The 24,535-nt window shown below is 38.0% G+C and overlaps 1 protein-coding gene across 1 annotated transcript; it reads left to right on the top strand.

The window, feature by feature from the left end:
- Nucleotides 1-2,002: 2,002 nt before the first annotated feature.
- Nucleotides 2,003-8,196, top strand: LOC138127345 (uncharacterized). The gene is made up of 8 exons (XM_069043384.1): nucleotides 2,003-2,172; nucleotides 6,555-6,623; nucleotides 6,672-6,856; nucleotides 6,916-7,436; nucleotides 7,483-7,582; nucleotides 7,637-7,744; nucleotides 7,794-7,949; nucleotides 7,998-8,196. Exons 2-8 carry the CDS (start codon nucleotides 6,593-6,595, stop codon nucleotides 8,058-8,060), a joined length of 1,164 nt encoding a protein of 387 aa, XP_068899485.1. The 5' UTR covers nucleotides 2,003-2,172; nucleotides 6,555-6,592; the 3' UTR covers nucleotides 8,061-8,196.
- The last annotated feature ends 16,339 nt before the right edge of the window (nucleotides 8,197-24,535 follow it).

Below are 24,535 nucleotides of genomic sequence, written 5' to 3'. Positions count from 1 at the left end.
TTATTCGAAAAATAAGGGGATAATTGAATTAATAAATTTGATGTTAGCAGGTTTCAAATTGAGAAGACTACCAAATCAATGTTCATTAGGTTAATTTACCTTTTTTAGCATTCTCAAATTTGTGGCATATTGGTAATTAAAGGGCGAGAATTGCAAATTAGAAACAGAGCGCTTTATCGTAGAAAATAACTAAAATCGTTTGCACTTGTAGTTACAAAAATAACAAAGGTAAAAAATGAGTAGGTAGAGAACACAGGAAAGAAGGTAACGGTAAACCAAGGTAGTTCTAGAAAGTAGATGTGTGAGTGAGAGAGAGAGAGAGAGAATGAAGATTATTAGTAAATTAGAACAGTTGTGGGGAATCACACCAATGTAGAACAATTATTATTAGAAGTAGTAGTCCGAGAGCTGATAACGAATTTGGAGAAGGTATTTTAGGCAATCAGAAATTAAAAAAAATGTACTATTTGAATGTTAGTGAATCTGGAATCGACAGTCGCTAAGGGCGTTTGCGGTTATTTTACTACTGCAGCATATGAAACTTGCAAAAAATTTATCCCAAAAAACATACTTTAGGCAACTTGAAATTATACTGATTTTTTAGTTTAGCATTTATAGATTACAGAGATAAAAATGCCAGATTATTTGGACGGTTTTAAAGTACAACCCGACTGCCCCAAAGTCATTTTTTTAGTATACGCAAAAAATATACTTTAGGCAGTCTGAAATTTTTATGGCAGATTCATTAAATGATATTAAAAATATGTGCAAAAGAGCCAGACTAATACGAGGGTTTTAAATAATAACCCGACACGAATAAACATTTTAAATAAGTGCGACAAAAAAGTCTTATGCGTATACATAGGACATCATAAGATTCTCTATTGTTTAACGCTAATTTTAAAAATCCTATTTCGCTTATGTTGCTAAATTTTTATTGCCTAAAAGACGCCTAATAAAGCCTAATGCGCTGTTTTAGCACCTATTTTTGACCTAAAGTGATAAAGTTTAATTTAAAAATTGTTAGCATATTTTATGATATTTTGGAACAAGTGTGTGTTTCTGCGCAAGTCCTTTGCAAATACTAATATAACCTCAAAAACTAGGATCGGTTAACGGTAACTGTGGGTGCTGCACGTGTCTGTTCTAAATTAATGTATCTTTCTAATTGATTTATAGGTGCCTTGTTCTAACGTCATGCAACGTTGAACGTTCTTTTTCGGCATATAAAATGGTACAATCCGACAGACGACACAGCCTTGCACTGGAAAATTTAGAAAAAATGGACATTGTTCACTTTAACTACTTCTGGAATTTTCGCATTTTTTCTGGCTAAACAGCTTCAGGGCGTCCTCCTACATCGTTAACCACCACTCAAACCTTGTGCAAATGAATTTTCCTTACCCCTTAGTTATACTAAGACATTGGCGCGACCTTGAAACACAACAAGAGAGAAAAAAAGGCATTTGCACAAGGTGTGAATAGTGGGAAACAATGTAGGAGGACGCCCTGAGGCTGTCTAGCCAGAAAAAACGCGAAAATTCCAGAAGTAGTTAAAGTGAACAATTACCGAAAAAATTATGTTAGTTTATTGCAACATTAAATATGATGGTGAAATAAATGATTAAGTTATAATTTTTTGCTTTAATTTCCATTTACATTTTATAATAGCAATTATGTCCATTTAACTCACAATGTTTGTGTTTATTTATACGAGGATTTGTTTTTGTAATTGTTTATAGGATACGAGTATAACAATTTATTTTTTATTACTGCAATATCTTGTTGTGCAAAATAAAACATATCTCCATAAATTACTATTAAGGCTACATTGTTTTTATGACATACGAGCTCACATTGTTTAATTTTTTAAAACCTACCGTATATTCTTTTTTATTTTTTAAAACCTATTAAAAACCTATTTTGTGTTTTTTGAGAACCTAATAACCTGCCTATTTTAACAATTTTTAGTACCTAAAGTTCCGAGCTTTATTGATCACTGTGGTCAAGTAGGGGTTGCGAAAGTGGGGTGCGCCAGAAATGATAAAACCGAATGCGGAACGGGAAACAAGGCTTTTTTGATTCACTCGGGGTTTGATCTCCAAAGTAGCCGGAGGTACGTTCAGTACTTCCTGCAGTTAGTTCTGTGACCACGTGTTTTACAAATAGAAGGTAAATTATTTCTTTAATTCTTGTACATTATTTGTACTGGGTGATTCAAGTTTTACCGCCCAAGCGAGAACACACACTTCTAATCGATTTAAAATTCTCTAAAAATTCAGGAATGATTGTGTAACGCTGTAGAACATTTTGTAAAAATTTCAAATTTTTTAATGAAACGAGTAAATATTTCGTTTTAATTCAATAACCGCTAGATTAATTTACATAATTTCTTTCAAACATTTAGTAAAAATTTGATGTTATTAAAATCATGAAAGCATCACCGGTTTTTGAAATAAATGGAATTCGATATTAAAGTGCAAAATTTAGGTATGATTTATTATTAAATTGGGCGGTCACTTCCACAATAGAAGTTGACATGGGTTATTTATGGTACCTTAAAGGGACTAAAGAATTACTGGAAAAGTTCTCAACAGATGTTTCCCAACAATGAAGTATTTATTTATGACACTGCAGTTGTTAAACTTGATCATTTTTCGGTGTTAATATAAAATTGGAATAATTCAAAAACTAATCATTTTCTTTTGATGCGAATTTTATAAATATGTTTTTTGAATTAATTGTGAATTATGAGCGTGCACGGAATTTTTTTTTTATTTTGGTCAAAATCAATTTTTTAAATTTTATGGCTCTGAATGAAGTGATACGGAAAAATTGATTGCACACGTTTGAAGTCTTATGTGAAAGGAATGTAACCCTAAAGTTTCGTAATTTTTACTAATTTTTTAATAGGGTTAATCGTGCGGCCGGTAAAACTTGAAGCACCCTGTAGTCGCGATTTAATTAGTCAAACAGCATTTAATTCTTTATCGTGCTAAAGTAAAGATGATATTATTTTCTTTGAGCATTTGATGACCACGTGGCTTTTTAGAATCTTGAATTGAACTCTTTATCGCGAAGTATGTGACCTGCTTGCATTTATCGATTGGGGAAGCGTGTTCTCGCCAAAGCGAGAACATTATAAACTTATTATAAAATACAGGGTGATTTTGAAAGTTGTGCAGATATTTTAATCACGAGTTACTGGCTTCTTGTAGAGCTCGGAAAAAAAATTAAAAAATTCTATGTCAAAAAATAAAATGATATTTATTTTTTGAGCTACAATTTTTTTTAATTGCTTTTAGTCTTCTACGTTGTCAAACAACCTCGTAGGTAAAATTTTGGCACATTTTAAAAATACACCCTGAATATCATATTTTATAAAACGTACACAAATGCGGTTGCCTTGTTTTAAAAAATATTTTCTATAGGTTACTTCGCATTGGCATATGTTATATTGGGTGTCCCAGAACTCGCGCGTCAGCCGTAAACCACGAATTCTGTTCTTCCATCTGATATAGGATTTTCAAGATTTTCTGTCTTAAACCATTTAGTTTTTAAATTACAGCCATTTTAAGTTAGCCAATCACAGAAGAATGATTAATAAAGTGTATCATGTGAATTATTCCATGTACTGTTGTTACCAGGTAACAAAATTAATGTTAAAAAGTCAATATTTGTCTGGTTAACTATGCAAACGTTTTATACTAACGTCAAAGTGACATTAATTAGTACATTTGAAAATTTTCAATCCTCTAGTTGTATAATATATGAATACACCGAAATGATGATAATCTACGGGAAAATTGGCAGGAATTCTAAAGCGGCCGCAAGGTTGTATCGTGAACGCTTTCCACATCGTCGGCATCCTAGTTCGGACGTATTTTTAGGTTTCGTGAACAGAACAAGAACCATTGGTTTTTTGGTCCCCGATAGAAAACGAGTTGGTGGTGTTGACCGCACGGTTCGCACTTCTGATACGGAAGGAGTCGTACTTCGATCATTTACGGAAGATGGAACGAGAAGTGTTAGAAATGTGGCCGACATCCTAAATCAATCAAAAAATAGTGTTCAAAACATTTTAAAAGGTAACCACATGCACCCGAATCATTACATCAAAGTTCAGCATTTATTACCCGAATTTGCACCTCGATTGGAGCTCCAGGAACACGAAGAGAATCCAGGCTTTCTTGCAAATGTGTTACTTACGGATGAATCCTATTTTTGCCGCAAAGCGACTTTTAATAGTCACAATCTTCACGTATGGTCGGGAGAAAATCCACAATTTGAACATTTACTTTAAAAATGTACTTTTCGTTTAATGTTGTTTCCGTTTTCTGTTAAATGTCAAAGTGACAGAATTTAATAAAAGTTGTCCAAACATTTCATCATTGTTTTTTAGCAGCAACATCTAAAGTCATTTCCTGGTAAACGCATACATTTAGTAGAGTTACCTTCAGGAAGGCGTGTGTGATTGGTTATCTTAAAATCGTTTTCATTTCAAAACTAACATGCTTTTGACGTGTTTTCTTGTAGAATCCTTGTCGGATTAAATATTAAAATTAGCAGTTAACGGTTGACGCGCGAGTTCTGAGACAGCCCTGTATAAACATGATATACAGGGTGTATTTTTAAAATGTGCCAAAATTTTACCTACGAGGTTGTAGGACAACGTAGAAAACTAAAAGCAATTTAAAAAAATTGTAGCTCAAAAAATTGATGTCATTTTATTTTTTGACATAGAATTTCTTAAATATTTTTTCCGAGTTCTATATGAAGCCAGTAGCTCGTGATTAAAATATCTGCACAACTTTCAAAATCACCCTGTATCTTCATTAATTATTCATTACTTGGGAGCCTTTGCCGTCGGGGAAGCTACCGTTAGTGTCCGCCGCACTTAATTAGCTGTGGTCCGGAATAAGTGCACAACCAGCCGCGTCACCCGTAAACGGGACAGTGACCAAACTAGGCCAGCTGACACGTGAAGAGAGGTACCCTATAAGTCTGTTAGGACAATTTTCCCTTTTATTTTCAATCACCGGAGTAGACCAGGCTAGACGGAGAGGATCCAGGGCATCGCGTCGGGTTCAATTTAATTGGGGAAATCGGATTACATAGTTCGCATCTCAAACTCGTATAATGCTGTTCGCGCCAGAAACTTCTGTATTTGCCGGGCTTAGTCATTAATGCATGAGTCAGATCTCAATCGCGGGCCGCGAGTCTATTCTATTCTATTTGAGTCTAAAGTCCACCAACTTCTATTATTAAATTCATTGATTTATTTCTACCATTTGTTGGGACTAAGCACCACCATACACGATTATTGGTTCAATAAAATTTAAGTGAAGTGTGTTCAATTATTTTAATTTTTATTCTTGAAAACCTTCCAAAGGTACGGCCTCTCGTTAGAACCTAATGAAGCTAAATGATAAACAAAACACTACGTAGGATCACATAAATAATTCTTTTTCCATTATTTCTGTTTCGTTATTTTCCGCAAAAATATCCTTCGAGGGAATGCGACAACCAACAATACACCAAATAAGGGAGGAAAGTTTCATCGAGGAAAAGTCAACGAACAGTTGATACGTTTCAATACTTTTTCTATGACTATAAAGAGAAATTGATAAATAAGTTTCATTATTAGACAAACTAAAACTGACGTTTTACAATTATTACTTTGTTTACTTGATAAAGTTTGTCCAGCGAGCGATTGGTTGACATAAAAATTACTCAATTCTACGTAGAGAAAGTAATACCTAGTGCACGTAAAATTTGAAATATACCCTTCAAGTAATAATAACATATTCGCCCTGAAATTATGCTCTAATTAATGTACGCATAGCCTTGAAAGCAACGCTTCCAACATCCAACGCTCGCTCCGAAACGAGTGCTTCCCGGTCGACTCGAATGTAAAAATTGCAAAAAACACTGGCTCTTTGAGGCATTCAAAAAAAATCTGTCTTGACAATAATAAAATTTAGTTCATAAAATACAACTTCCCTGGGTTTTCCTCCATTAAAAAATTACGGAAAGATTTATAATCGTTGAAAATTGTTCCTACAAAATTCACAAATTATTGCAAAAATTGAAATATCAAGTGAAGCAATTGTTTCCAATAACCAAAGATTACTGGCTACTTGGTTTTATGTTCGTTTATGTTTAATGTATTAAAACAAAAAATATTGTACGAACCACTTGCGTGAAGACATCTTCCGTTCATTCGCGCATTAATTAAAGGCACTCGTTCCTTCGTCGCTCGTGCTTTAAAAAATGCGCTCATGCGGATACATCGTCTTCCCGCACTTGGTTCGTAAATAACTTTTAAAATCTCCCAATCTCCCGCTGGACGAAGTACACCATTGCATTAAAATTTGCGATTGGACTTCATAAACTAGTTCCTATGATATTTGGAGTGATTTTTCAAATTATTATTCAACGGGCCGTGGGTAATGAACCCTGTTATCTAATAATAAAACGCTTTCATAATTACAGTATTCTACAATAGGAGTAAAAAAACATTATTAATTTATAGTCCTTGTTAAAAATTCCAGAATTCTGTATCACAGTGTGTTGAAACTCTTATGATACAATGATTTTTTTTACGAAGAAACCCCTTAAAGGTACCATCGTTTAGCAAATAAACCAGATTTTTATTAAACATGTTTCAGACGACTCGTTACGGATAGTTCGTATGTCAATTGACATTTTAAAGTTAAGATTCGTTAGAATCCTTCTTACAGCGACATTAATTTTTCAAATGGCCATGACACTGATTCAAATCTACTTCTTCTGCTGCGTTCTGACTATTATGGATTTTGTCAAATACAGCCCCGTTTTTTTTGGAATGTTTTATGTAATAATGGAAAATAATTTTTACCGAAACAGAATCATCTTTTTTTTTTTATTATTCAGGGAATGCTCAGCACCATAACACTACTGCAAGATGGCGATTTTGCTGACATCACTTTGAAAAATTTAAAACCATGGGCTTTGGACAGCGGTGATAACAAAACCACAGCAAAAATTAAAACCGAGTCTGTGTTTTGGACAAGTTTTGTGTTTGTCAATTTCGGGTTGGCACTAATAGCTGCGAGTCTATTTGTCCTACCTGTTCGCAATGACGAGGATGTATTTTTTGCTCTGTACCTTTTTGATAGATATTTTTCTGAGTACGCCTATATTTTGAACTGGGTTTATAGATCGACGTTTTTTATAATAGTATTTACGATGGTGAATTGTGCCCATCTGTTCTTGTATATTGTAGAGCATATTGTATTTCAAATGAACTTATTACTTACACGTATTGCTGATATCACCAATGTGGCTCAGTACGGCAGCCAGGATGAAAGTTCTTTGCTTAAAAATGAACACTACCAAATGGAAGTTGAAAATAGAATAAAATTTTGTGTAAAAAGACACGTTGATTTAATAAGGTAAATTTTTTTACTGCAATATATTTCGCTGCAAAATTTGTTACAGGATTAGTACTGAAGGAGTAACAAAACTTCAAAAATGGATTCCCACCTTTACCCTAAATGGAATTCTTCTGTTTATATGCTGTATCGTCTATTTTTTCTTGGTAAGTTGCATTTACTCTGACATAAATCTTCAGAAACAAAGACGTTAAACTTAGAATGACGACAATCCGAAAGGAAGATATTACCGAGTCGGTGCCGCCCTTCTAACCGGCCTGACCACATTTTCTTCATTCATGATTGTGGGACAATCAGTGGAAAATGAAGTACATCTGTTACTTTGTTTATTATAGATGTAGACTTATTTGATTACAGTCAGACGTGCTACATCTTATTAATACAAATATACGATGGTCCAGTTTGAATCGAAGAAATTTAAATCTATTGATGATTATGGCACTAATGACCAAGAAACCTTTCAGCCTTAAATTTTCAAATAATGTCATTCTTAATTACGCATTGGGAGTTAAGGTTAGTGTTGTTCTGTCTATACATTTGTTTGACTAATTGGCCTTTCAGTTTATTAAACTGGTTTATTCTGTCGTGTGTTTTCTCGTACAAATGAAAAATATTCTACGCTAAAATTAGGTATATTCTGTGGTATATTTTGCAAAAGGATGTATACTAGATGCTCACTGTGCAAATTATAGAATAAGTTCAATACTCAAATACACTGTAGAATAATTTAACTGAATACATTAATTTTTCCGTTTGATAAGATGTGATAATAAAATTAAAATAACATGAGATTAAAAAAATAGACAACGTCGACTATGGGCTTTTCTTAATTGAAATTTTATGGCCTGTTATGAAGAATTTCATTTTCCGGCCGAAGCTATTCGAAAAACTGTTGACTTGTTCATGGTGCACTTTGACTTATTTTTTTTATCGCACCGTGCATCTAATAGTATATTATGTTATGAGGAGCAAAAATGAAGTTTTATGTGCTGCGGCTGGTAGATTGGCTGCCGAACGCAGTGAGGCAGACAAACCAGCCATAGCATATAAAACCATTTTTGCTCCGAACAACATATACTATTTTTTCTTCAAACCTTCATAACAAATTATTTAAGACATGTTAAGAAACCAGGTAGGAATTTCAAATGATTTAGCTAGTTTACTTTACTGCCGCTCATCAGCGGAGATAATAACTTTATCTGCCGCTCGTCAGCTCGTTAGATGCCATGACAATGAAGTGTCACTTTTGCATTATCAATGCAGCAGGATAATGTCATAATTTACGGACGTTTGAAGAAAAACTTAGTTTCACTTAGCACTGAATGTGTTGTTACGAGTAAGAGGTTAAATATTGACTACTGTGTTCTTTTAAATAAACGAGAGCATTACTTGTGAATGTAATATTTTTTAAAGCATTGAATATACTATGTACTTACTCGTAATCTTTTCCATGATGAGAATAAAATCTGGTTTGAATTTCTGGTTTCATTTTTTCGATTTCCTAGAATCAGGTCTGTTTATTATGGCGGACGAAGTATATAATATTCAACTTAAAATTATCAATAAATAATAAGCAATAATCAAAACACAAAGCGTTATACAGGTGTCCCAGAACTCGCGAATTCAACTTTGCGTTTTCCTTGGTGATAACTGAAAGCAATTTTCAGTCATAACAAACCATATTTTATTCACTGCCGGAAGACGAAACGTCTTGCGTTCCCTGGTGAAGACTCGATATATTTTTTCGCCTGCCTTTGGCGAAATTATCCCAGTTTTGGTTATTTCAAAAGTAGTAGTTACTTTTGATGTCTATTCCGACAAGTCGACCAGATAAATATTGAAAATAATTTTATTATTCATACAAATTACACGTTGCTAGACAATTGAGGGAAGGTACTCCATTTCCTCGTAAAGGAAAAATTAGATCGAGCTCTATTGGTCAATTTGATTAATTCGTAACCAAAAAGCTGTTGCACCCTAAATATTTTTCTAAACATTTTTTACCTTCATTACCATTAAAAAAACCGAACTCTAAGTTTTATCCGCGAGTTCTGGGACAGCCTGTATAACAACCATTTTAATTCGATGTTCGATGGTGCCGTGCCGTGGTGTGCTTATCCGTGATTTATCGACATTTTCCCTGGTAAATTGCTGGTCTTTTTTTGTGAAATTTGCATCCTGCTTACTGCAAAGATAAGTACTTTCTCATTAAATATATTTCACTGTTATCTAATTTGTTGGGAGTGGAAACATTTGCTGCTCTTGGCAGATTGTTATCTTCCTTGTTGTTGCTGATAGCATTTTTTGCTATCACAGCAACCTTATCTATTTTTAAATTCGTTTTTGCTGAACTTGTCGGGTTTCTTGTCTGCTAGCATGGCGGTGAAGTGTCGCAAATGTAACAAATGCATTGGGAAAAATGATGAATACTTGAGTTGTCGACGTGAAAGTTGCAATGGTTCTTATCATGTTACTTGCGTTGGAGTTGCTAAATCGATGTTAGCTACCATGAAAAAATCGGGGGATGTAAAAACTTGGAGCTGTGGCTTTTGCACTCCTGTGTCTGAGCACGTTGGTGATGATGGTGATAAGGGAGCTACTACTGTTGTATGTATATTTAATACCTATACAGGTTTATAAATTATCCGATTTTCGACATTTCCCACTAACTCAATAAAATACAATAAAATATAATATAATAACTAAAACTAACTAACTAAATAAGACAATAATTCAAAACAATAACAAATTAGCAGCTTTCCAAATACAATTATCCCTCCCCACATATTGTCCCTCTTCTCCACTCAACCTTCTTCATCCATTCGATACCTCTTCCGTCCTCATTCAACATTTCTTCTCTACTTTCCTCTCTCTCTCTCTCAATTCTACGCATTCATTCAACATATGTTCTATCGTCTCCTTTTTTTCTCCACACATCCTGCACACTCTAATCCTATCCTCATTCCAATATTTATTCTCTCTCTCCTCATTTCCACACCTAAATCTTGCTATTATCACTCTCTCCTTTCTACTCTCTCTTCCTAGCTACTTTGGTAGTTCTTCCGTTATTATTTTTTCATACTTCCCATTCTTCCCATTCCCTAATTCTCGTTCTTCTTTCCTGCACTTGTACATCTCTGTCTCTCTGCACCAATTCATCTGTCATTGCTCTGCCTCCCTCTCGCATTCTTTCTATCTCCGCTCCTGCATACCCATTTCTTTCGAAATATGCCTCCCTCTCTTTCCATACCCCTTTTCCTATTTCTTTCCTTTTTTCTTTCAGACACTCTTGCAAAATTCTACACTCTCCTCTCTCTATCAACCTCTCCTCAAATCTTATTGCTCTCTTTCCTGCTTCTATTCTTATTCCATCCCTTTTTGTTTCCTCCATCACTATACAGGGTGGTCCCGATATAACCTGCCAAAAAAATTCTGGGTCATTAGAAAGATCTAACAAGTCCAAAAAACACCTTTTCATTAGGTCCAAAATAATGGGGAAAAATTAACCCCTATCCACACCCATTCGACGCTGCTGACCACAAAAATACGTACCTACTCAGGAATTAATTGTTGGTGTTTGTAAGTATGACAGTGTCTAAGCAACATAGGTACCTGAATCGTTTATGACAAATCTCAAATCTGACAAACTAAATCAAATTAATGACATTTATTGAAAACGCTGCACACTGTGTGCGTTAATTCACCAGCTTATTTAAGTACAAAAGCTGATTTTGTAGACTGAGATGAATGAGTAATAAATAAAGTGGTGTTCCTCAATGTGTAAATAAATGTAGAGGTAGTGTGTGCAAAATTGTGGAAGAACTGTGTAATAAGAGTATCGTCTTAATTGTGGTTAAATAGTCAAAATTATGTATTGAATAAATTTATTTACACTTTACATATTCGTACTTTCAACTCTAACTGAGAATATCTAATAAATAATAAAAGGTAAACTAGAGTAGAAAAAATATTTTATAATAAATGTTCTGTGTGCCTTCCGTTGGCATTTAAGCACATTTGAGTACGCCGGTACTGAACAGAATTCAGCATTTCAGAGGGGTTAAATGGAGGATCGTGGACGCCATCGTATTGGAATCAGTCAGAACCAACCTCACATAAATGTAGATGTAGCTCCACAAAAGTACTACGGAACGGAAGGACTCCTTCGGGAAAACGCTCGCCGTATGGTCACCTTGCCGGTCTTGAATTACCACGTGTTTTGCCATAGAGTAAATGCAAATCGGCGTATTCTTGTTTTGTGAATTTCATAACTTTTTGAAGGATTCGCAAATTTAAAATTAAACTTGACAAATGTCATAGGCGTTACAGGTACCGTTGCTAAAGAAATTGCAGCCAAGTAACCAGAATTACCTTTTTAAAACCGATTAACTCATTAGCGTACAGCAAATTTTGACCAAATTTTCAATTATTTTTATCTCGAAAACGAAAAGACTTTTATTAGAAACATTTTTTGTGTATGAGTTCTACTCATCGTCACCTATTACTGGATTTCTTTTGGCAGGTTATATCGGGACCACCCTGTATAGCCCGGTGTCTCTCTATCTACTCCTAGCACCCATTTCAAATATTTTCCTTGCACCCCTTCCAACCCTTCTTGCTCTCTCCATCCCCATATTTCCGCTCCATACATCATCACGCTTTTCACCAGACTATCAAACATCATTATTCTCCTTCTAAAGTCATGTCCAAATTTTCTCTCTCCTATCCCCCATACCGCTCCTATTATCTTATTCGCTTTTTTCACTAACTCTCTCACATGTGCTGCTGCTGTGTTTCTTTCATTCATCACATAACCTAAATACTTAAATTCTTTCACTTCTTCAATTTTATCCTTTTCCCATCTCCACTCATTTATTTTTCTCCTACCACCCCCCTTTCTAAACACCATCATCTTGGATTTCTCTACATTCACCGTCAACTTTTTCCTCCTCATATATTTCTCCATGTTTCCCAACATTTCTTTCATACCTTTCTCCTCTCTCGCTAGCACCACCAAATCATCCGCGTATGCCAAAGACCACACTTTTTCTTTGCCCACCACGACCCCCCCTGCCTGCCCCTTCCTGAACATCTCCTCTATATCTCCCATAAACGCTGCAAACAGGCTGGGGCTTAGTGGACAACCTTGTCTTACTCCCTTATACGTCTTGAAACATTCACTCACTCTTCCATCCACTCTCACTCTACTTATCGTCTCTTCATATATCTCTTCTATTTTTGTTACCAGATGCTCATTTATCCCTTTCTTTCTCAAGTATTCCCACAGTAAGTCTCTTTCCACATTATCAAAAGCCGCCTTCAGGTCTACAAAAAATGCATATATCTTGCTACCCCTCTTTTTTATCTCATTTCCTATTATATGATTCAAGATATATACGTTGTCCATAGTCCCTCTACCTTTCCTAAATCCCGCCTGCCCGTCTGGTAACGCACCCCGCTCATTCATTTCCTTCATCAGTCTTTCTTCCACAATCATCGCGTATACCTTATATGCCGTATTAAGGAGCGTGATCCCCCTGTAATTGCTGGCTGTATCCTTTTCTCCTTTCTTATATATGGGGCATATTATCCCCTCCTTCCACTCCTGGGGGAAGCCCTCTCCCTTCCACACTCCATTCATTATCTCTAACAACCTATCAACTTCCCTTTCAGTTCCATATATCCACGATTCGTTCTGTATACCGTCCCTCCCCGGTGCCTTTTTCCTTTTCAGTTTTCTTAGTTGTTGCTCTAATTCTTCTCTTGTTATCTCTTCTATTTCTCCCACTGTGTGTTGTCTCTTTTCCTTTTCTTGTCTGTTTTCCTCACACCCCAACAACTCACTGAAGTACTTTCTCCATTCCTCCATAGTAATTCTATCACTCACTATTTCTCCTTTTTTCTTTCTTTCCCTATTTATGTATCTCCACACCTCTTCTTCCGTCTTTATACCTTTCATCTTCACTTCTTCTTCCATCCGTTTCTTTTCCTTCTTCTCTTTGCATACTAATTTGTACCTCTTGCGTGCTCTCTTGTACTCTTCCTTCGTTGCTTTTTCTTTTTTCCAATTTCTTAGTTTCTTTCTTGCTGCTTGCTTCCCTTCCCTGCATTCTTTATCCCACCACTCGTTTTTCCACAGCCCCATCTTCTCTCTTATCTCTATCTCTTTTTTTTCTGTTGCATTTTTTACGTTCTCGCTCAGCTCCCTCACTTTTTCGTTTATTTCTCCTTCTTCGTATTTTGCCTCCCTAAGTCTTGCTCTATACTTTTCTTTTCCTTCTTCCGTCCAAATATTCTTCACAATTTTTCTTTTAACATCCTTCATACTTCTCTCTTTCTCTCTTCCTTTTGTCCTCACTTCCAATGGCATATGATCCGACTCCACTCTTTCTCCCACCTTAAATTCTTCTATTTTATCCCATGCTTCTTCATTCACCATAACATAATCAATAACTGTCTCCCCTCTCGATCCAATATACGTGTACTCCCCTTTCTCGTCTCCTATGCAGTTTCCATTAAGTACGTCCCATCCTCTTTCTTCTACTAAGCTAACCAGTTCTCTCCCTTCTGCGTTTTCTATTCCATCTTTTGTTGGTCTTCTTTCTATTGTTGCTTGTTGTTCTTCCATCCGCCTTCCTTTTCCCCCAATTCTTGCATTAAAATCCCCCCCAATCACCAGAGTTCCTTCTTCCTGCTCTTTTACTCGCTCTTCTATTATTCTCTTCGTTTCTTTCATACTTCTGCTGTATATTGTTACAATTGTCAAGGGAGCTACTATTGTGCCGCCTCTGTTAATTGATGTGAACTTAAATAATCTTCCGGGCAGATTGAAAGATGTGTTATCAGATTTTTCAAAACGGATTTCGGAGAATCTTGCATTACTTTGTAATCAGGTTTCCAACCTACAACATGAAAATCAACTTCTGCGAACTGAAATCGGTAACCTCATCAAAAAAATTCCTGAGAATGTTTCTGCTCATGTCCCACTTAGGCAACAGCCTCCTTCTTCTACTTATGTTCAGACGTTAAAAACAATTGTAGTCAAACCGAAAAATATTGCTCAATCAGCTGCTAAAACAAAAACGGATATATTATCCAACTTAAACCCTATCGTTGATTCCGAACTTGATGTTGTTAAAGTTAAATCAATAAAAGATGGAGGAGTATTACTGAAGTGCTCAGACCCTAAGGAGGAATTCAAGAAATTAGTTTCTAATGAAAATATGAAAGAGAATTATGACATTCATGATGTTAAAGTTATTCAGCCACGTCTGCGTATTTCTGGTATATCGAGAGACATCCAGGAAGATCATATCCCGTCGCTTCTGGTTAAACAGAATAAACATATTTTCTCCACTACTTCCCATTGTAAACTAATTAAGTACTCGCCCATTAAGAAACGAAACGACGTCTACCAAATTGTGTTGGAGGTGGATATATTTACTTATAATATGGCTTTGAAGAGTGGGCACTGTATGATTGGGTTGGATGGGTGTACTATTTATAATGCTTTAGATGTTACAAGATGCTACAGATGTAATGGGTATAACCATTCGATAAAAAATTGTAAGAATCAAGTTAGTTGTCCAAGATGTGCTGGTAAACATGAGATTAAAGAGTGTAAAGCCACTGATGACATGTTAAAATGTGTAAACTGCCTAACTCACAACACCATGAATAGGGAGGAAACCGACTCTGAGGGGGTTGCTCATGCAGCTTGGTATCACGATCGTTGCCCATGTTACAAGAGGAATGCTCAGAAATTAAAGGATGACATTTTTGGTGATCTAATAAAATAGCAATTAACAGTTTCTTACTCAAATAGGGTAGGTAATACTTCCCTGCGGACTAAAAATTTACACATCTATTATCAGAATGTAAGAGGTTTGAATTCTAAATTGCAAGAGTTGTCCCTATCTAGTAACTCCTCCCTCTATGACTTAATTGTGTTGACTGAGACCTGGCTGTCTCAGTCTGTAATGGATGGTGAAATATTTGACATAAATTCCTACAATGTATTCAGATGTGACAGAGACTTTGGCACATGCAAAATTAAAAGGGGTGGTGGGGTGTTGATAGCTATCAAAAGTAACATAAAGACTGTGAAATTGGACACTAGCAACATCGGTAATTTGTCTGAAGTCAATTGTGTAGACTTGGTAGCTGTTGAGGCTGTTCTTGGTAACAAGTCTTTGGTTATCTGCGCATTGTACATTCCCCCGGGGTCTAAGGTTGACTGCTACACAACACTTCTTGATTTCCTAATTTCGAACAATCTATTCTACGATACAGACGTGATTTTCTTGGGAGATTTCAATATGCCTGATTACATTCTGTGGTCTCTTTTTACTTTGAATCAATTCAATAATGTAGCTAATAACATGGGAAAACTGTTGGATTTAGTTTTGAGTAATGGTTCATGTTGCGTCACCAAAGCTAATGATATCCTTCATCCTGCATTATACATCAAAGTTTGTGCTGAATTTTGTGAAAATTTTCCCACTTCTACTTGCGACAGCTACAACTATAAAAAAGCTGATTTCCGTGGATTGTATCTGGCATTGTCTAATGTTGATTGGACGGTTCTTGACAGTATTCCTAATCCAGATGAAGGTGTTGACTTATTGTATAAAGCACTATTCTCGATTTTCGACGAGTTCGTTCCCAAGAAACGTCAATCACTTGGTTCATATCCGTTGTGGTTTAATAGGGAAATCATTGGTCTGATAAAAAGAAAGCATAAAGCATTAAAGAAGTACAAACATTCCAGGGCAATTGAAGACTACATTTGTTTTAAGAGCCTTAGATCGGAAGTGAAAACTAAAATAAAAGCTGCATATAGGAACTTTATAGTAAACATATGAACGATAAAATCAAGACGAATCCTAAATGTTTCTGGGGGTATCTGAATTCAATGAGAAAAACAACTTCAATTCCGGCTGTTATGAATTATAGAGGATTAATAATCAAAGATCCTAAAGATATTGTGAACAAATTTGCAAATTACTTTTCTCAGTCGTTTAATAGAAACAGCAATTCTAGTAATAGTACACACAACCCAACAGTCAATCAAAATGTTTTGTATGTTGACCGATTAACAGAAAGCGAAATAGTATTAGCGATAAGTAAGCTAAAGAACAATGAAACTTGCGGTCCTGATCAGATACCCTCTTTCCTGATTCGTGACTGTAGACATCTGTTGGCACCTCCTTTAAAAGTAATTTTCAACTCCATAATTAAGTGTTCTGCGTTTCCGGTTAAGTGGAAGGAATCACGAATTACTCCGGTTTATAAAAATGGTGACAGGTGTGAGATAACTAATTACAGACCTATTGCCATTATTAACAACTTTTCAAAAATATTTGAGCTTGTACTTTTTCATCGCATCTACAATCATGTTGCACATATGACATCCTTCTTTCAGCACGGCTTCCAGGCCCGAAGATCTACGGTTACAAATTTACTTTCGGTGACGCATTTTCTCCAAGTAAACCTGGACGCTCGTAAACAGATTGATGTCATCTACATGGATTTCTCAAAAGCATTTGATCGTGTTGATCACAAGTTGCTCTTGACTAAACTGGATAGTTTTGGTTTTTCGGACAATCTAATTCAACTTATTGCGTCTCATCTTAGTGACAGGGCCCTGTTCGTTCAGTACAGAGGTTTTAGTTCCGGGCTGTTTCAGCAACTTTCTGGAGTTCCTCAGGGATTTGTCCTTGGTCCTTTGTTCTTTGTTATATTTAGCAACGACATGACTGACCTCCTGGATGTGCCTTTTCAACTATACGCAGATGATCTAAAAATTTATAATGTCATAGAAACTAACGAAGACTGTCTTAAACTACAGCGCAAAATTGATCTGATTCAAAACTGGGCAAGAACTAACAACCTTCTTCTTAATATTAATAAGTGTGATGTAGTAAGTTACTCGAGGAGGGACACTATTATCAAGTTCAACTACTCGATTGAAAATTCGGCATTACAGCGTGTTAATGAGTTTAAAGATCTGGGAGTTGTATTCGATTCCACATCTTGCCAATCTCACTAACGTTGTTCAATATGTCAATGAAGATGACAGTTCTCTGCTTAAAAATGAACATATTTCTACAGCGGTGTAAACTACTGCAAAATTTGTTTCAGTGTCTCATCTGCAGGAGTAAAAAAACTTTGAAAATGGATTCCTCTCTTTGCTCTCAATGGAATTCTTTTATTTATATGCTGTACTTTCTATTGTTTCTTGGTAAGTTGCATTTATTCTGACATAAGTTTCGACAAACAAAGATTATTTTAGAACGAAGACAATCCGAAGGGAAGGTATTACAGAGTTGGTGCCATTTGTATTGTCGGTCTGACCACATTTTGTTCGTTAACATTTGTAGGACAGTCAGTGGTAAATGAGGTACATCTGTTATTTTCTTTATGATGGATGTAGATTTATTTGGTAGTAGTCAGACCTACTACTTCGAATTAATACAGAAATACGGTGGACCAGTCTGAATCGAAAAAAATTAAATTTGTTAATGATCATGTCAATAGTGACTCTTAAATTTTCAGATAATCTCATTATTAATTACGCCGTAGGACTTAAGGTTAGTATCGTTCTGTTTATAAATATATTAGCTTTTACCCGCGGCTTTGCTCGCAAATTTCAGAATGTTTTAAAATTATGTTTCTACTTTCATGTATTGTGATAAACGCAGTAATTTCAATATGAAGTTTGTCTTTTTACGAAGAATAATTAAAACTTTACTGTAGACTACTTTTTTCTTCGACTATATAAATAAAAAGATCAATACGATAAGAAACTAACACTATGATCACTTACCAATTCATGAAAATACGCCAACATAACACTTTGATTTTCAGTTGTAACCTTATTTTGATCCTCCTATTGTTTGATTGTCTCGTTTGATTTCAGATACCTTTTGATTTTTCCGGTATTAAGCTATTTGAAGCTTGTTCTGCTTCATTTAAGACATCTTCCGGTAAAACACAATCATTCAAACACATTTTGGAAATTGCTACTTTTATAAACAATCAAATGTAACTATGACACCTGAACATATCATGCAAACGCGATTTCCAACTCGAAAAAACATTTTTTTTCTTAACAGGCTTAAAAATGATAATAGGGGTTGCTTTTTGTGGGTGTCAAGCGGCGAAGGTGGCGATATACTCAGAGGATGAAATAGGGGTGAAGCGGCGAAGGTGAGGGTATTTCCAACTCGAAAAAACTGTCTTTGTTTCTTAACAGAGTTGAAAATGGTAGTAGGTGTTGGTTTTTGTAAAATTAAAGTAGACAGTAAATTTCTTCTTGTTTTGAAGATCAAGTGTACAAAATTTCATCAAGATCGGAGTAAAACTGTAGATTTGCATACAAAATATGCAAACAGACATTCAGTTTAATATACAGTGTGGAAATTACTTATGGAATAAATTCAGTAATTTCAAAACTAATGACATTTGCCGAAAACGCTGAAATAGGTCGATTTTTGTTTTTAATAATGCTTATTTTAAGTTACTTCACTTGTTCATGACGTCATCCATTTTTGAGCTATGACGTCATCACCAATTTTTTTAGATGACAACCTCCACTTTTTTCTTATTTTTCTGATAGACCTTCCTACTACCTAAACGATGAATGAAAAAAATTGGTACCTTACATAACAATTTTTTTGAGAAAATAACAAATTTTATTTCAAAAATTTAATTTAATTTTTAATGTACTTGTTTTTTTTTCTATGTGGTTATTTAAAATCGAGGGTTTACTTTAATAGACCAAACAATTTAGAAGATTTATGACAGAGAATTCGCGCTGAAATGGAACAAATCAGCCCTGACATTATTGAGCGCGGTGTACAGTGCCAAAAGTTGGTGGGGGATAATTTCAACATTTGTGTTACATTTTATTGTTAACCTTAGAAGTTTGTTTGTCTCTGTTTAAGGTCAATTAAAATTTTTACATTAGAAATTAAATTAAATTTTTGAAGTAAAATTTGTCATTTTCTCAAAAAAATTGTTATCTAAGGTACCAATTTTTTTCATTAATCGTTTAGGTAGTAGTATGGTCTATCAGAAAAAGAAGAAAAAAGTCAGTGTTGTAATTTAAAAACAAATGGTGATGACGTCATAATTCAAAAATGGATGACGTCATGAACAAGTGAAGCAACTTAAAATAAGCACCATGAGAAATAAAAATCGACCTGTTTCAGCGTTTTTGACAAATGTCATTAGTTTTGAAATTACTGAATTTATTCCATAAGTGGTTTCCACACTGTATATACTCGTAGGTAGATTTGTTTTACTAATTAGTAATTACCTTTTCAGATTGTTAAAGTGGTTTATACTGTGTTGTGTTTTCTCGTACAGATGAAAAATTTTCTGCGTTAAGACTATACTGTGCGGACCAGGTTTCTGTATATTTTTTATTTGTATTTCAAAATAAATATTACCAAAAAAATGCAACATTCAAATCTGGCTCAATTACACATCAAACTATAAATTGTTTGTACCATCGGCGCCATCGAAATGTGAACGCCAAATTTTCCTAGTGTGTGTTGAAACATGAATCATAGGCGTGCGTTAATGTGTCAGATTTGTGACATATTTTCACAAACATAATTTGTCAGCAAATTTAATTTATTTTTAAACGATATACATGCCACAACACTTGACTGATGCGGAAAAAGCGAGGGCTGTAGCCAAACTCGGGGAAACTTGTAATAATTGTAATAGAAAGTTATAGGTGATAGAAATCTTTTCTTATCTCCCATACATATAGTACGCCCCTGAACAAAGTTTTATTTAATCTAAACCAAAACAGAAGACGTTTCTATGGCACCAGAAATTCGTTCACATTTCGATGGCGCCGATAGTACCACGTACCTAAACATTGCTTAAATAAGAAACAAAATTTAAAATCTGTTGGAAGTTTTTCTGTTAACGGCATAAACATGTGCATCATTCTAATGAACCTTACATGATGCCTGTGGTAATTGTGATATACAGTGTGGAAACTACTTCCATCCATTTTTGAGTTATGACGTCATCACCAATTTTTTTAAATGGGAACCCCCACTTTTTTCTTCTGTTTTATAACCTTCTGGTCGTCACTCTCGGCTTGAAATCCATTCAGCTGAGGGTGAACTATAACAAAACCGCGTTGGTCATCACCAAAGCCCCTCTCACCCCCAACCTCGTAAAGACCCTAACAGGTCGCCGCGAACAGCCCAACGATCACCATCGCCCCCATAAATCGGAAAACGCCCGGACCCGCGTCTGCCCCCAAAAAACCCACCTTCTCGGTGGTCGTCCGCGACGTCCCCCAAGATATCTCCGCCGAGGAGATCGCCGCCCTCTACCCTCCACTGTCGATAGTGAAGGCCTGGAGAATCGTCTCCAGGAAATCTAATCGCTTCACCTCATTCATCCGCGTTCTGTCGACCGACAAGCTTACCGTTGATTACATGCTAATCAACGGTATCGTTCTTTACGGCCGCACCTTCGAGTGCAAGACCTCACACCCCCCCACCCCCACACCCTTGCAGTGCCCCAGGTGTTTTCAGTTTGGCCACGGTCAGGCCGAATGCACCAACAAAGCCATCTGCCCCAAATGCCCCGAAAGCCACCCGCCAAACCGATGCCCCGCGAAAGAGCCCTCTTGCTCCTCTTGCAACGGCCCCCACCCTGCATGGTCGCGCGCGTGCCCGAGTTTCAAACAGATCCTAGTAACTGATGAAACTCCCGTTCTCCCCGTCAAAATCATCGACCCCCCGACGGCGATCGCCGAACCGACCGACTCCGATTCGGACCTCGAAAACCGACACCACCATCACTATCATCAAGAGCTTGATCACCTTCATGACCAAGACTCTGTTCGACCTCTTCCCCATGCAGCGGTCGAAAATTCAAACCATCCTCGAAAACACTTCCAAATCGGTTTTCAACGTCGTGACCAAAGTGTCCCACTCCGGACACAAAATCACTTTCACTCACTTTCGACCAGTGAAGTGGCCCCCAAGCCCCCCCCCCCCTTTTTTCAACTGTCACGCATAGATGGCTCCGATACAAATGGGATGCATAAATATTCGCGGCATAAATCGAAAATTCAATAACCTCAAAAATTTTCTCGCGCAGGATAAAATTTCAATTCTGGCCATCTCGGAAACCCACACGGTAAAATCAATCGTCGTTCCAAAATTTCACTGCTATCAACGGAATCTCACCCGCAGCGGCGGCGTCGCCCTCCTCGTCGCTCAAAACCTCACCTCCACTCCCCACACACTACCTAACCACCTCAACCACCTAGAAGCCATCGCAGTCAATCTCCACCTCCAAAACATGTCCATCCTAATCATCTCCTACTACAACCGCCCCCAAGACAGAGTTTCCGCTGATCTGCTTCGCTACGCGGCCCAACATAACTTTGCAATCATCCTCGGAAATTTTAACGCTCGTCACACAGACTTCGGTGACACCCAAACGAACCCCAACGGCAGGTCACTGAACTCCCTTATAATCACTCTTCCGCTGTGCCGTCTGCACAACACCGATCCCACTTTTTTAAGTCACACGGGTTGTTCCATCACAGATCACATCCTCTCAACAGAAAACTTCGTCCCCTTCTTGTACCCCCATTGCAGCATAGGAACAACCGTCACTTCCGATCACGTCCCATTAAAAACACACTTCCTTTTAGATGGCCCTCCTCCCCCCCCCCCCAGCATTCATCCCAATCACCAACTTCAAACAGGCCGATTGACAACCTCCCGGTCATCGCAGCCACAGTCGATTTCCTGACTGTCGACCGTCAAGTCGCGCAATTCACCGAAGTCCTCAAAACAGCCCAATCGCAATCAGTTCCGCGTAAATTCATCCCCATCAACAAACGTCGTCCGATTCCCGCGCGAATCTTAGCATTGATCCGCGAAAAACGTCGCGTTTACCGCAGCTTCATTCAAACTAGAGACCCCGCGTTAAAAACCATCTTCAACAGACTCAATGCGCAAGTCAGAAGAGACCTGAACCGTTTCCGTGAGGAGCAGTGGATCGACTCTTGTCGACTCCTCGACTACCGGAACGGAAAGAAGTTCTGGACTCAATTCCAAACTCTGACAGGACAGAAAACCACCACTGTCCACCACCTCGTTCGGAACAACGCAATCATAAACACGCCCCTTGAAAAAGCAAATTGCTTCGCCGAAACCCTTGAACAAATCCACCAAGTCCCCAACGACCCCCACTTCGACGACGCTTTTTTCGCGCAAGTGATAAGAAGCGTCAACAACTTCCGTCGCAACCCCCCCAACCATCCCCTCCGCCTCCTCCCGGAAGACGACTCTCTCGTCGTCGAGGTTCTTCCGGACGAGGTGGAAGCGCACATCAGGCAGTTGAAGAGCAAAAAGGCCCCGGGGCCCGACGAACTTAAAGCCCCCATATTTAAAAACCTCCCTCGGATTGCCATTGTTGCCCTGACAGTTATCTTTAATAATTGCATGCGCGCCCACCATTTCCCCCCGGCCTGGAAACATGCCACCACGGTCATGATCCCCAAACCGGGAAAAGACCCAACCAACCCCCTTTCATACCGCCCCATTTCCCTCCTGAACATTGCAGGGAAGGTTTTTGAGAAAATCCTCTCAACCCGCCTAAAAAATTTCCTAGAGATCAACAACCTCCTCCCACCCGAGCAGTTCGGATTTCGTTCCGAACGCTCCACCATCAACCCCATCCTTGAGTTTCACACGGACACCACCCGACATGCCAATCTAAAGGAGCACACTCTTGCCGTATTTTTGGACATAGAGAGGGCCTTCGACCGGGTCTGGCACGACGGGCTGGTCCAGAAACTCATAAAAATCCCAATAAACCCCAACTTCATCCAACTCATCGACTCCTTTCTCTCAAATCGTACCTGCAGCGTCAAAATCCAAAACATTAAGTCCCGCCCAATCGCTCTTCAAGCAGGGGTCCCTCAGGGCTCCATCCTTTCCCCCCTTCTCTACATTGTATACTGCAGAGATTTTCCTGTTACAGATGCCCCCCGGACGAAGACCAGACTCTTCGCCGACGACACCGCCGTGTGGACAAGCCAGAGAAACCCCGCGATCGCCGCCAGGATTCTACAGGGCCACCTGAACAACATCACCACCTGGACAAACACCTGGAGAATCAAGCCAAACCCGCTCAAATCCCAGTCCATCTTAATGTCCTACTCCGGAGCCAGGTCCCGCCACCAAGCCCCCCATCTCCTACTCAACAACCAGGCCATCCCCAAACTTCAACACATCCGCTACCTCGGCGTCACCTTTTCCAAAAATTGCACCCTCAACCAGGACGTCAAAGAAACCCTCAAAAAATCCCGCAACCGAGCCAACCTCCTGTACAGGATTCGAGGGCGCATCCGTGGGTGCGATTCGAAAACCCTGTACCACACCTACAAATCCTACATCCGTCCCGTCATCGAATACCGCGGCCCATCTACGCCACCCTATACCCGGCCCTCCTCCACCAAATCTCCGCCTGCGAGAGAAGAATGCTCCGCAGGATCTTTCGACTCCCCGACAGGTTCCCCTCCGACAACCTCCACCAGGAAACCAACACAATCCCGATCCAATTCCGCCTCAAAGAACTCCAGAGCCGCTACGTGACACGCACCCTAAACTCCAACAACGCCCTCGCCATCCAAACCCTGTCCACCTCGTTTAAATACCCGTCACGAGACGGCCGCCTCCTCAACAGAATCCCGAAAATTCCAAAGCGCAAGCTAAAACACCCCCCAACAGCTCTCCTCTCACCAGCCTACACCGACCTACCAGATGACCTCCAGGAGCTTGTGGACTCAACCCCCTTGACCATGCGGTAGCCGTCGACGACGCCAGGACTACCGGGACTCAGGACATCTACCCCGGTAAGCCCTTCTAACCCCCCTTGTTCTTTTTCTGCTCTTCTTTCTCCATTCCAGATACTGAACAACAGGACCCAGAAGATAAAAGAACAATCCAGTAGCAGAACCATCCACCCACAGGAACCTCAAGGACGCCCAGGACACCATCTGTACCCCCCAGCCCCATCTGCCTCACCTAGTATATAAGATT

The sequence above is a fragment of the Tenebrio molitor genome, chromosome 3 (genome assembly GCF_963966145.1).
Source record: "Tenebrio molitor chromosome 3, icTenMoli1.1, whole genome shotgun sequence".
Taxonomy (NCBI): Eukaryota; Metazoa; Arthropoda; class Insecta; order Coleoptera; family Tenebrionidae; genus Tenebrio; species Tenebrio molitor.
The sequence above is the reverse complement of the archived record's forward strand: the minus strand, read 5'-3'. Positions and strand labels throughout refer to the sequence as shown.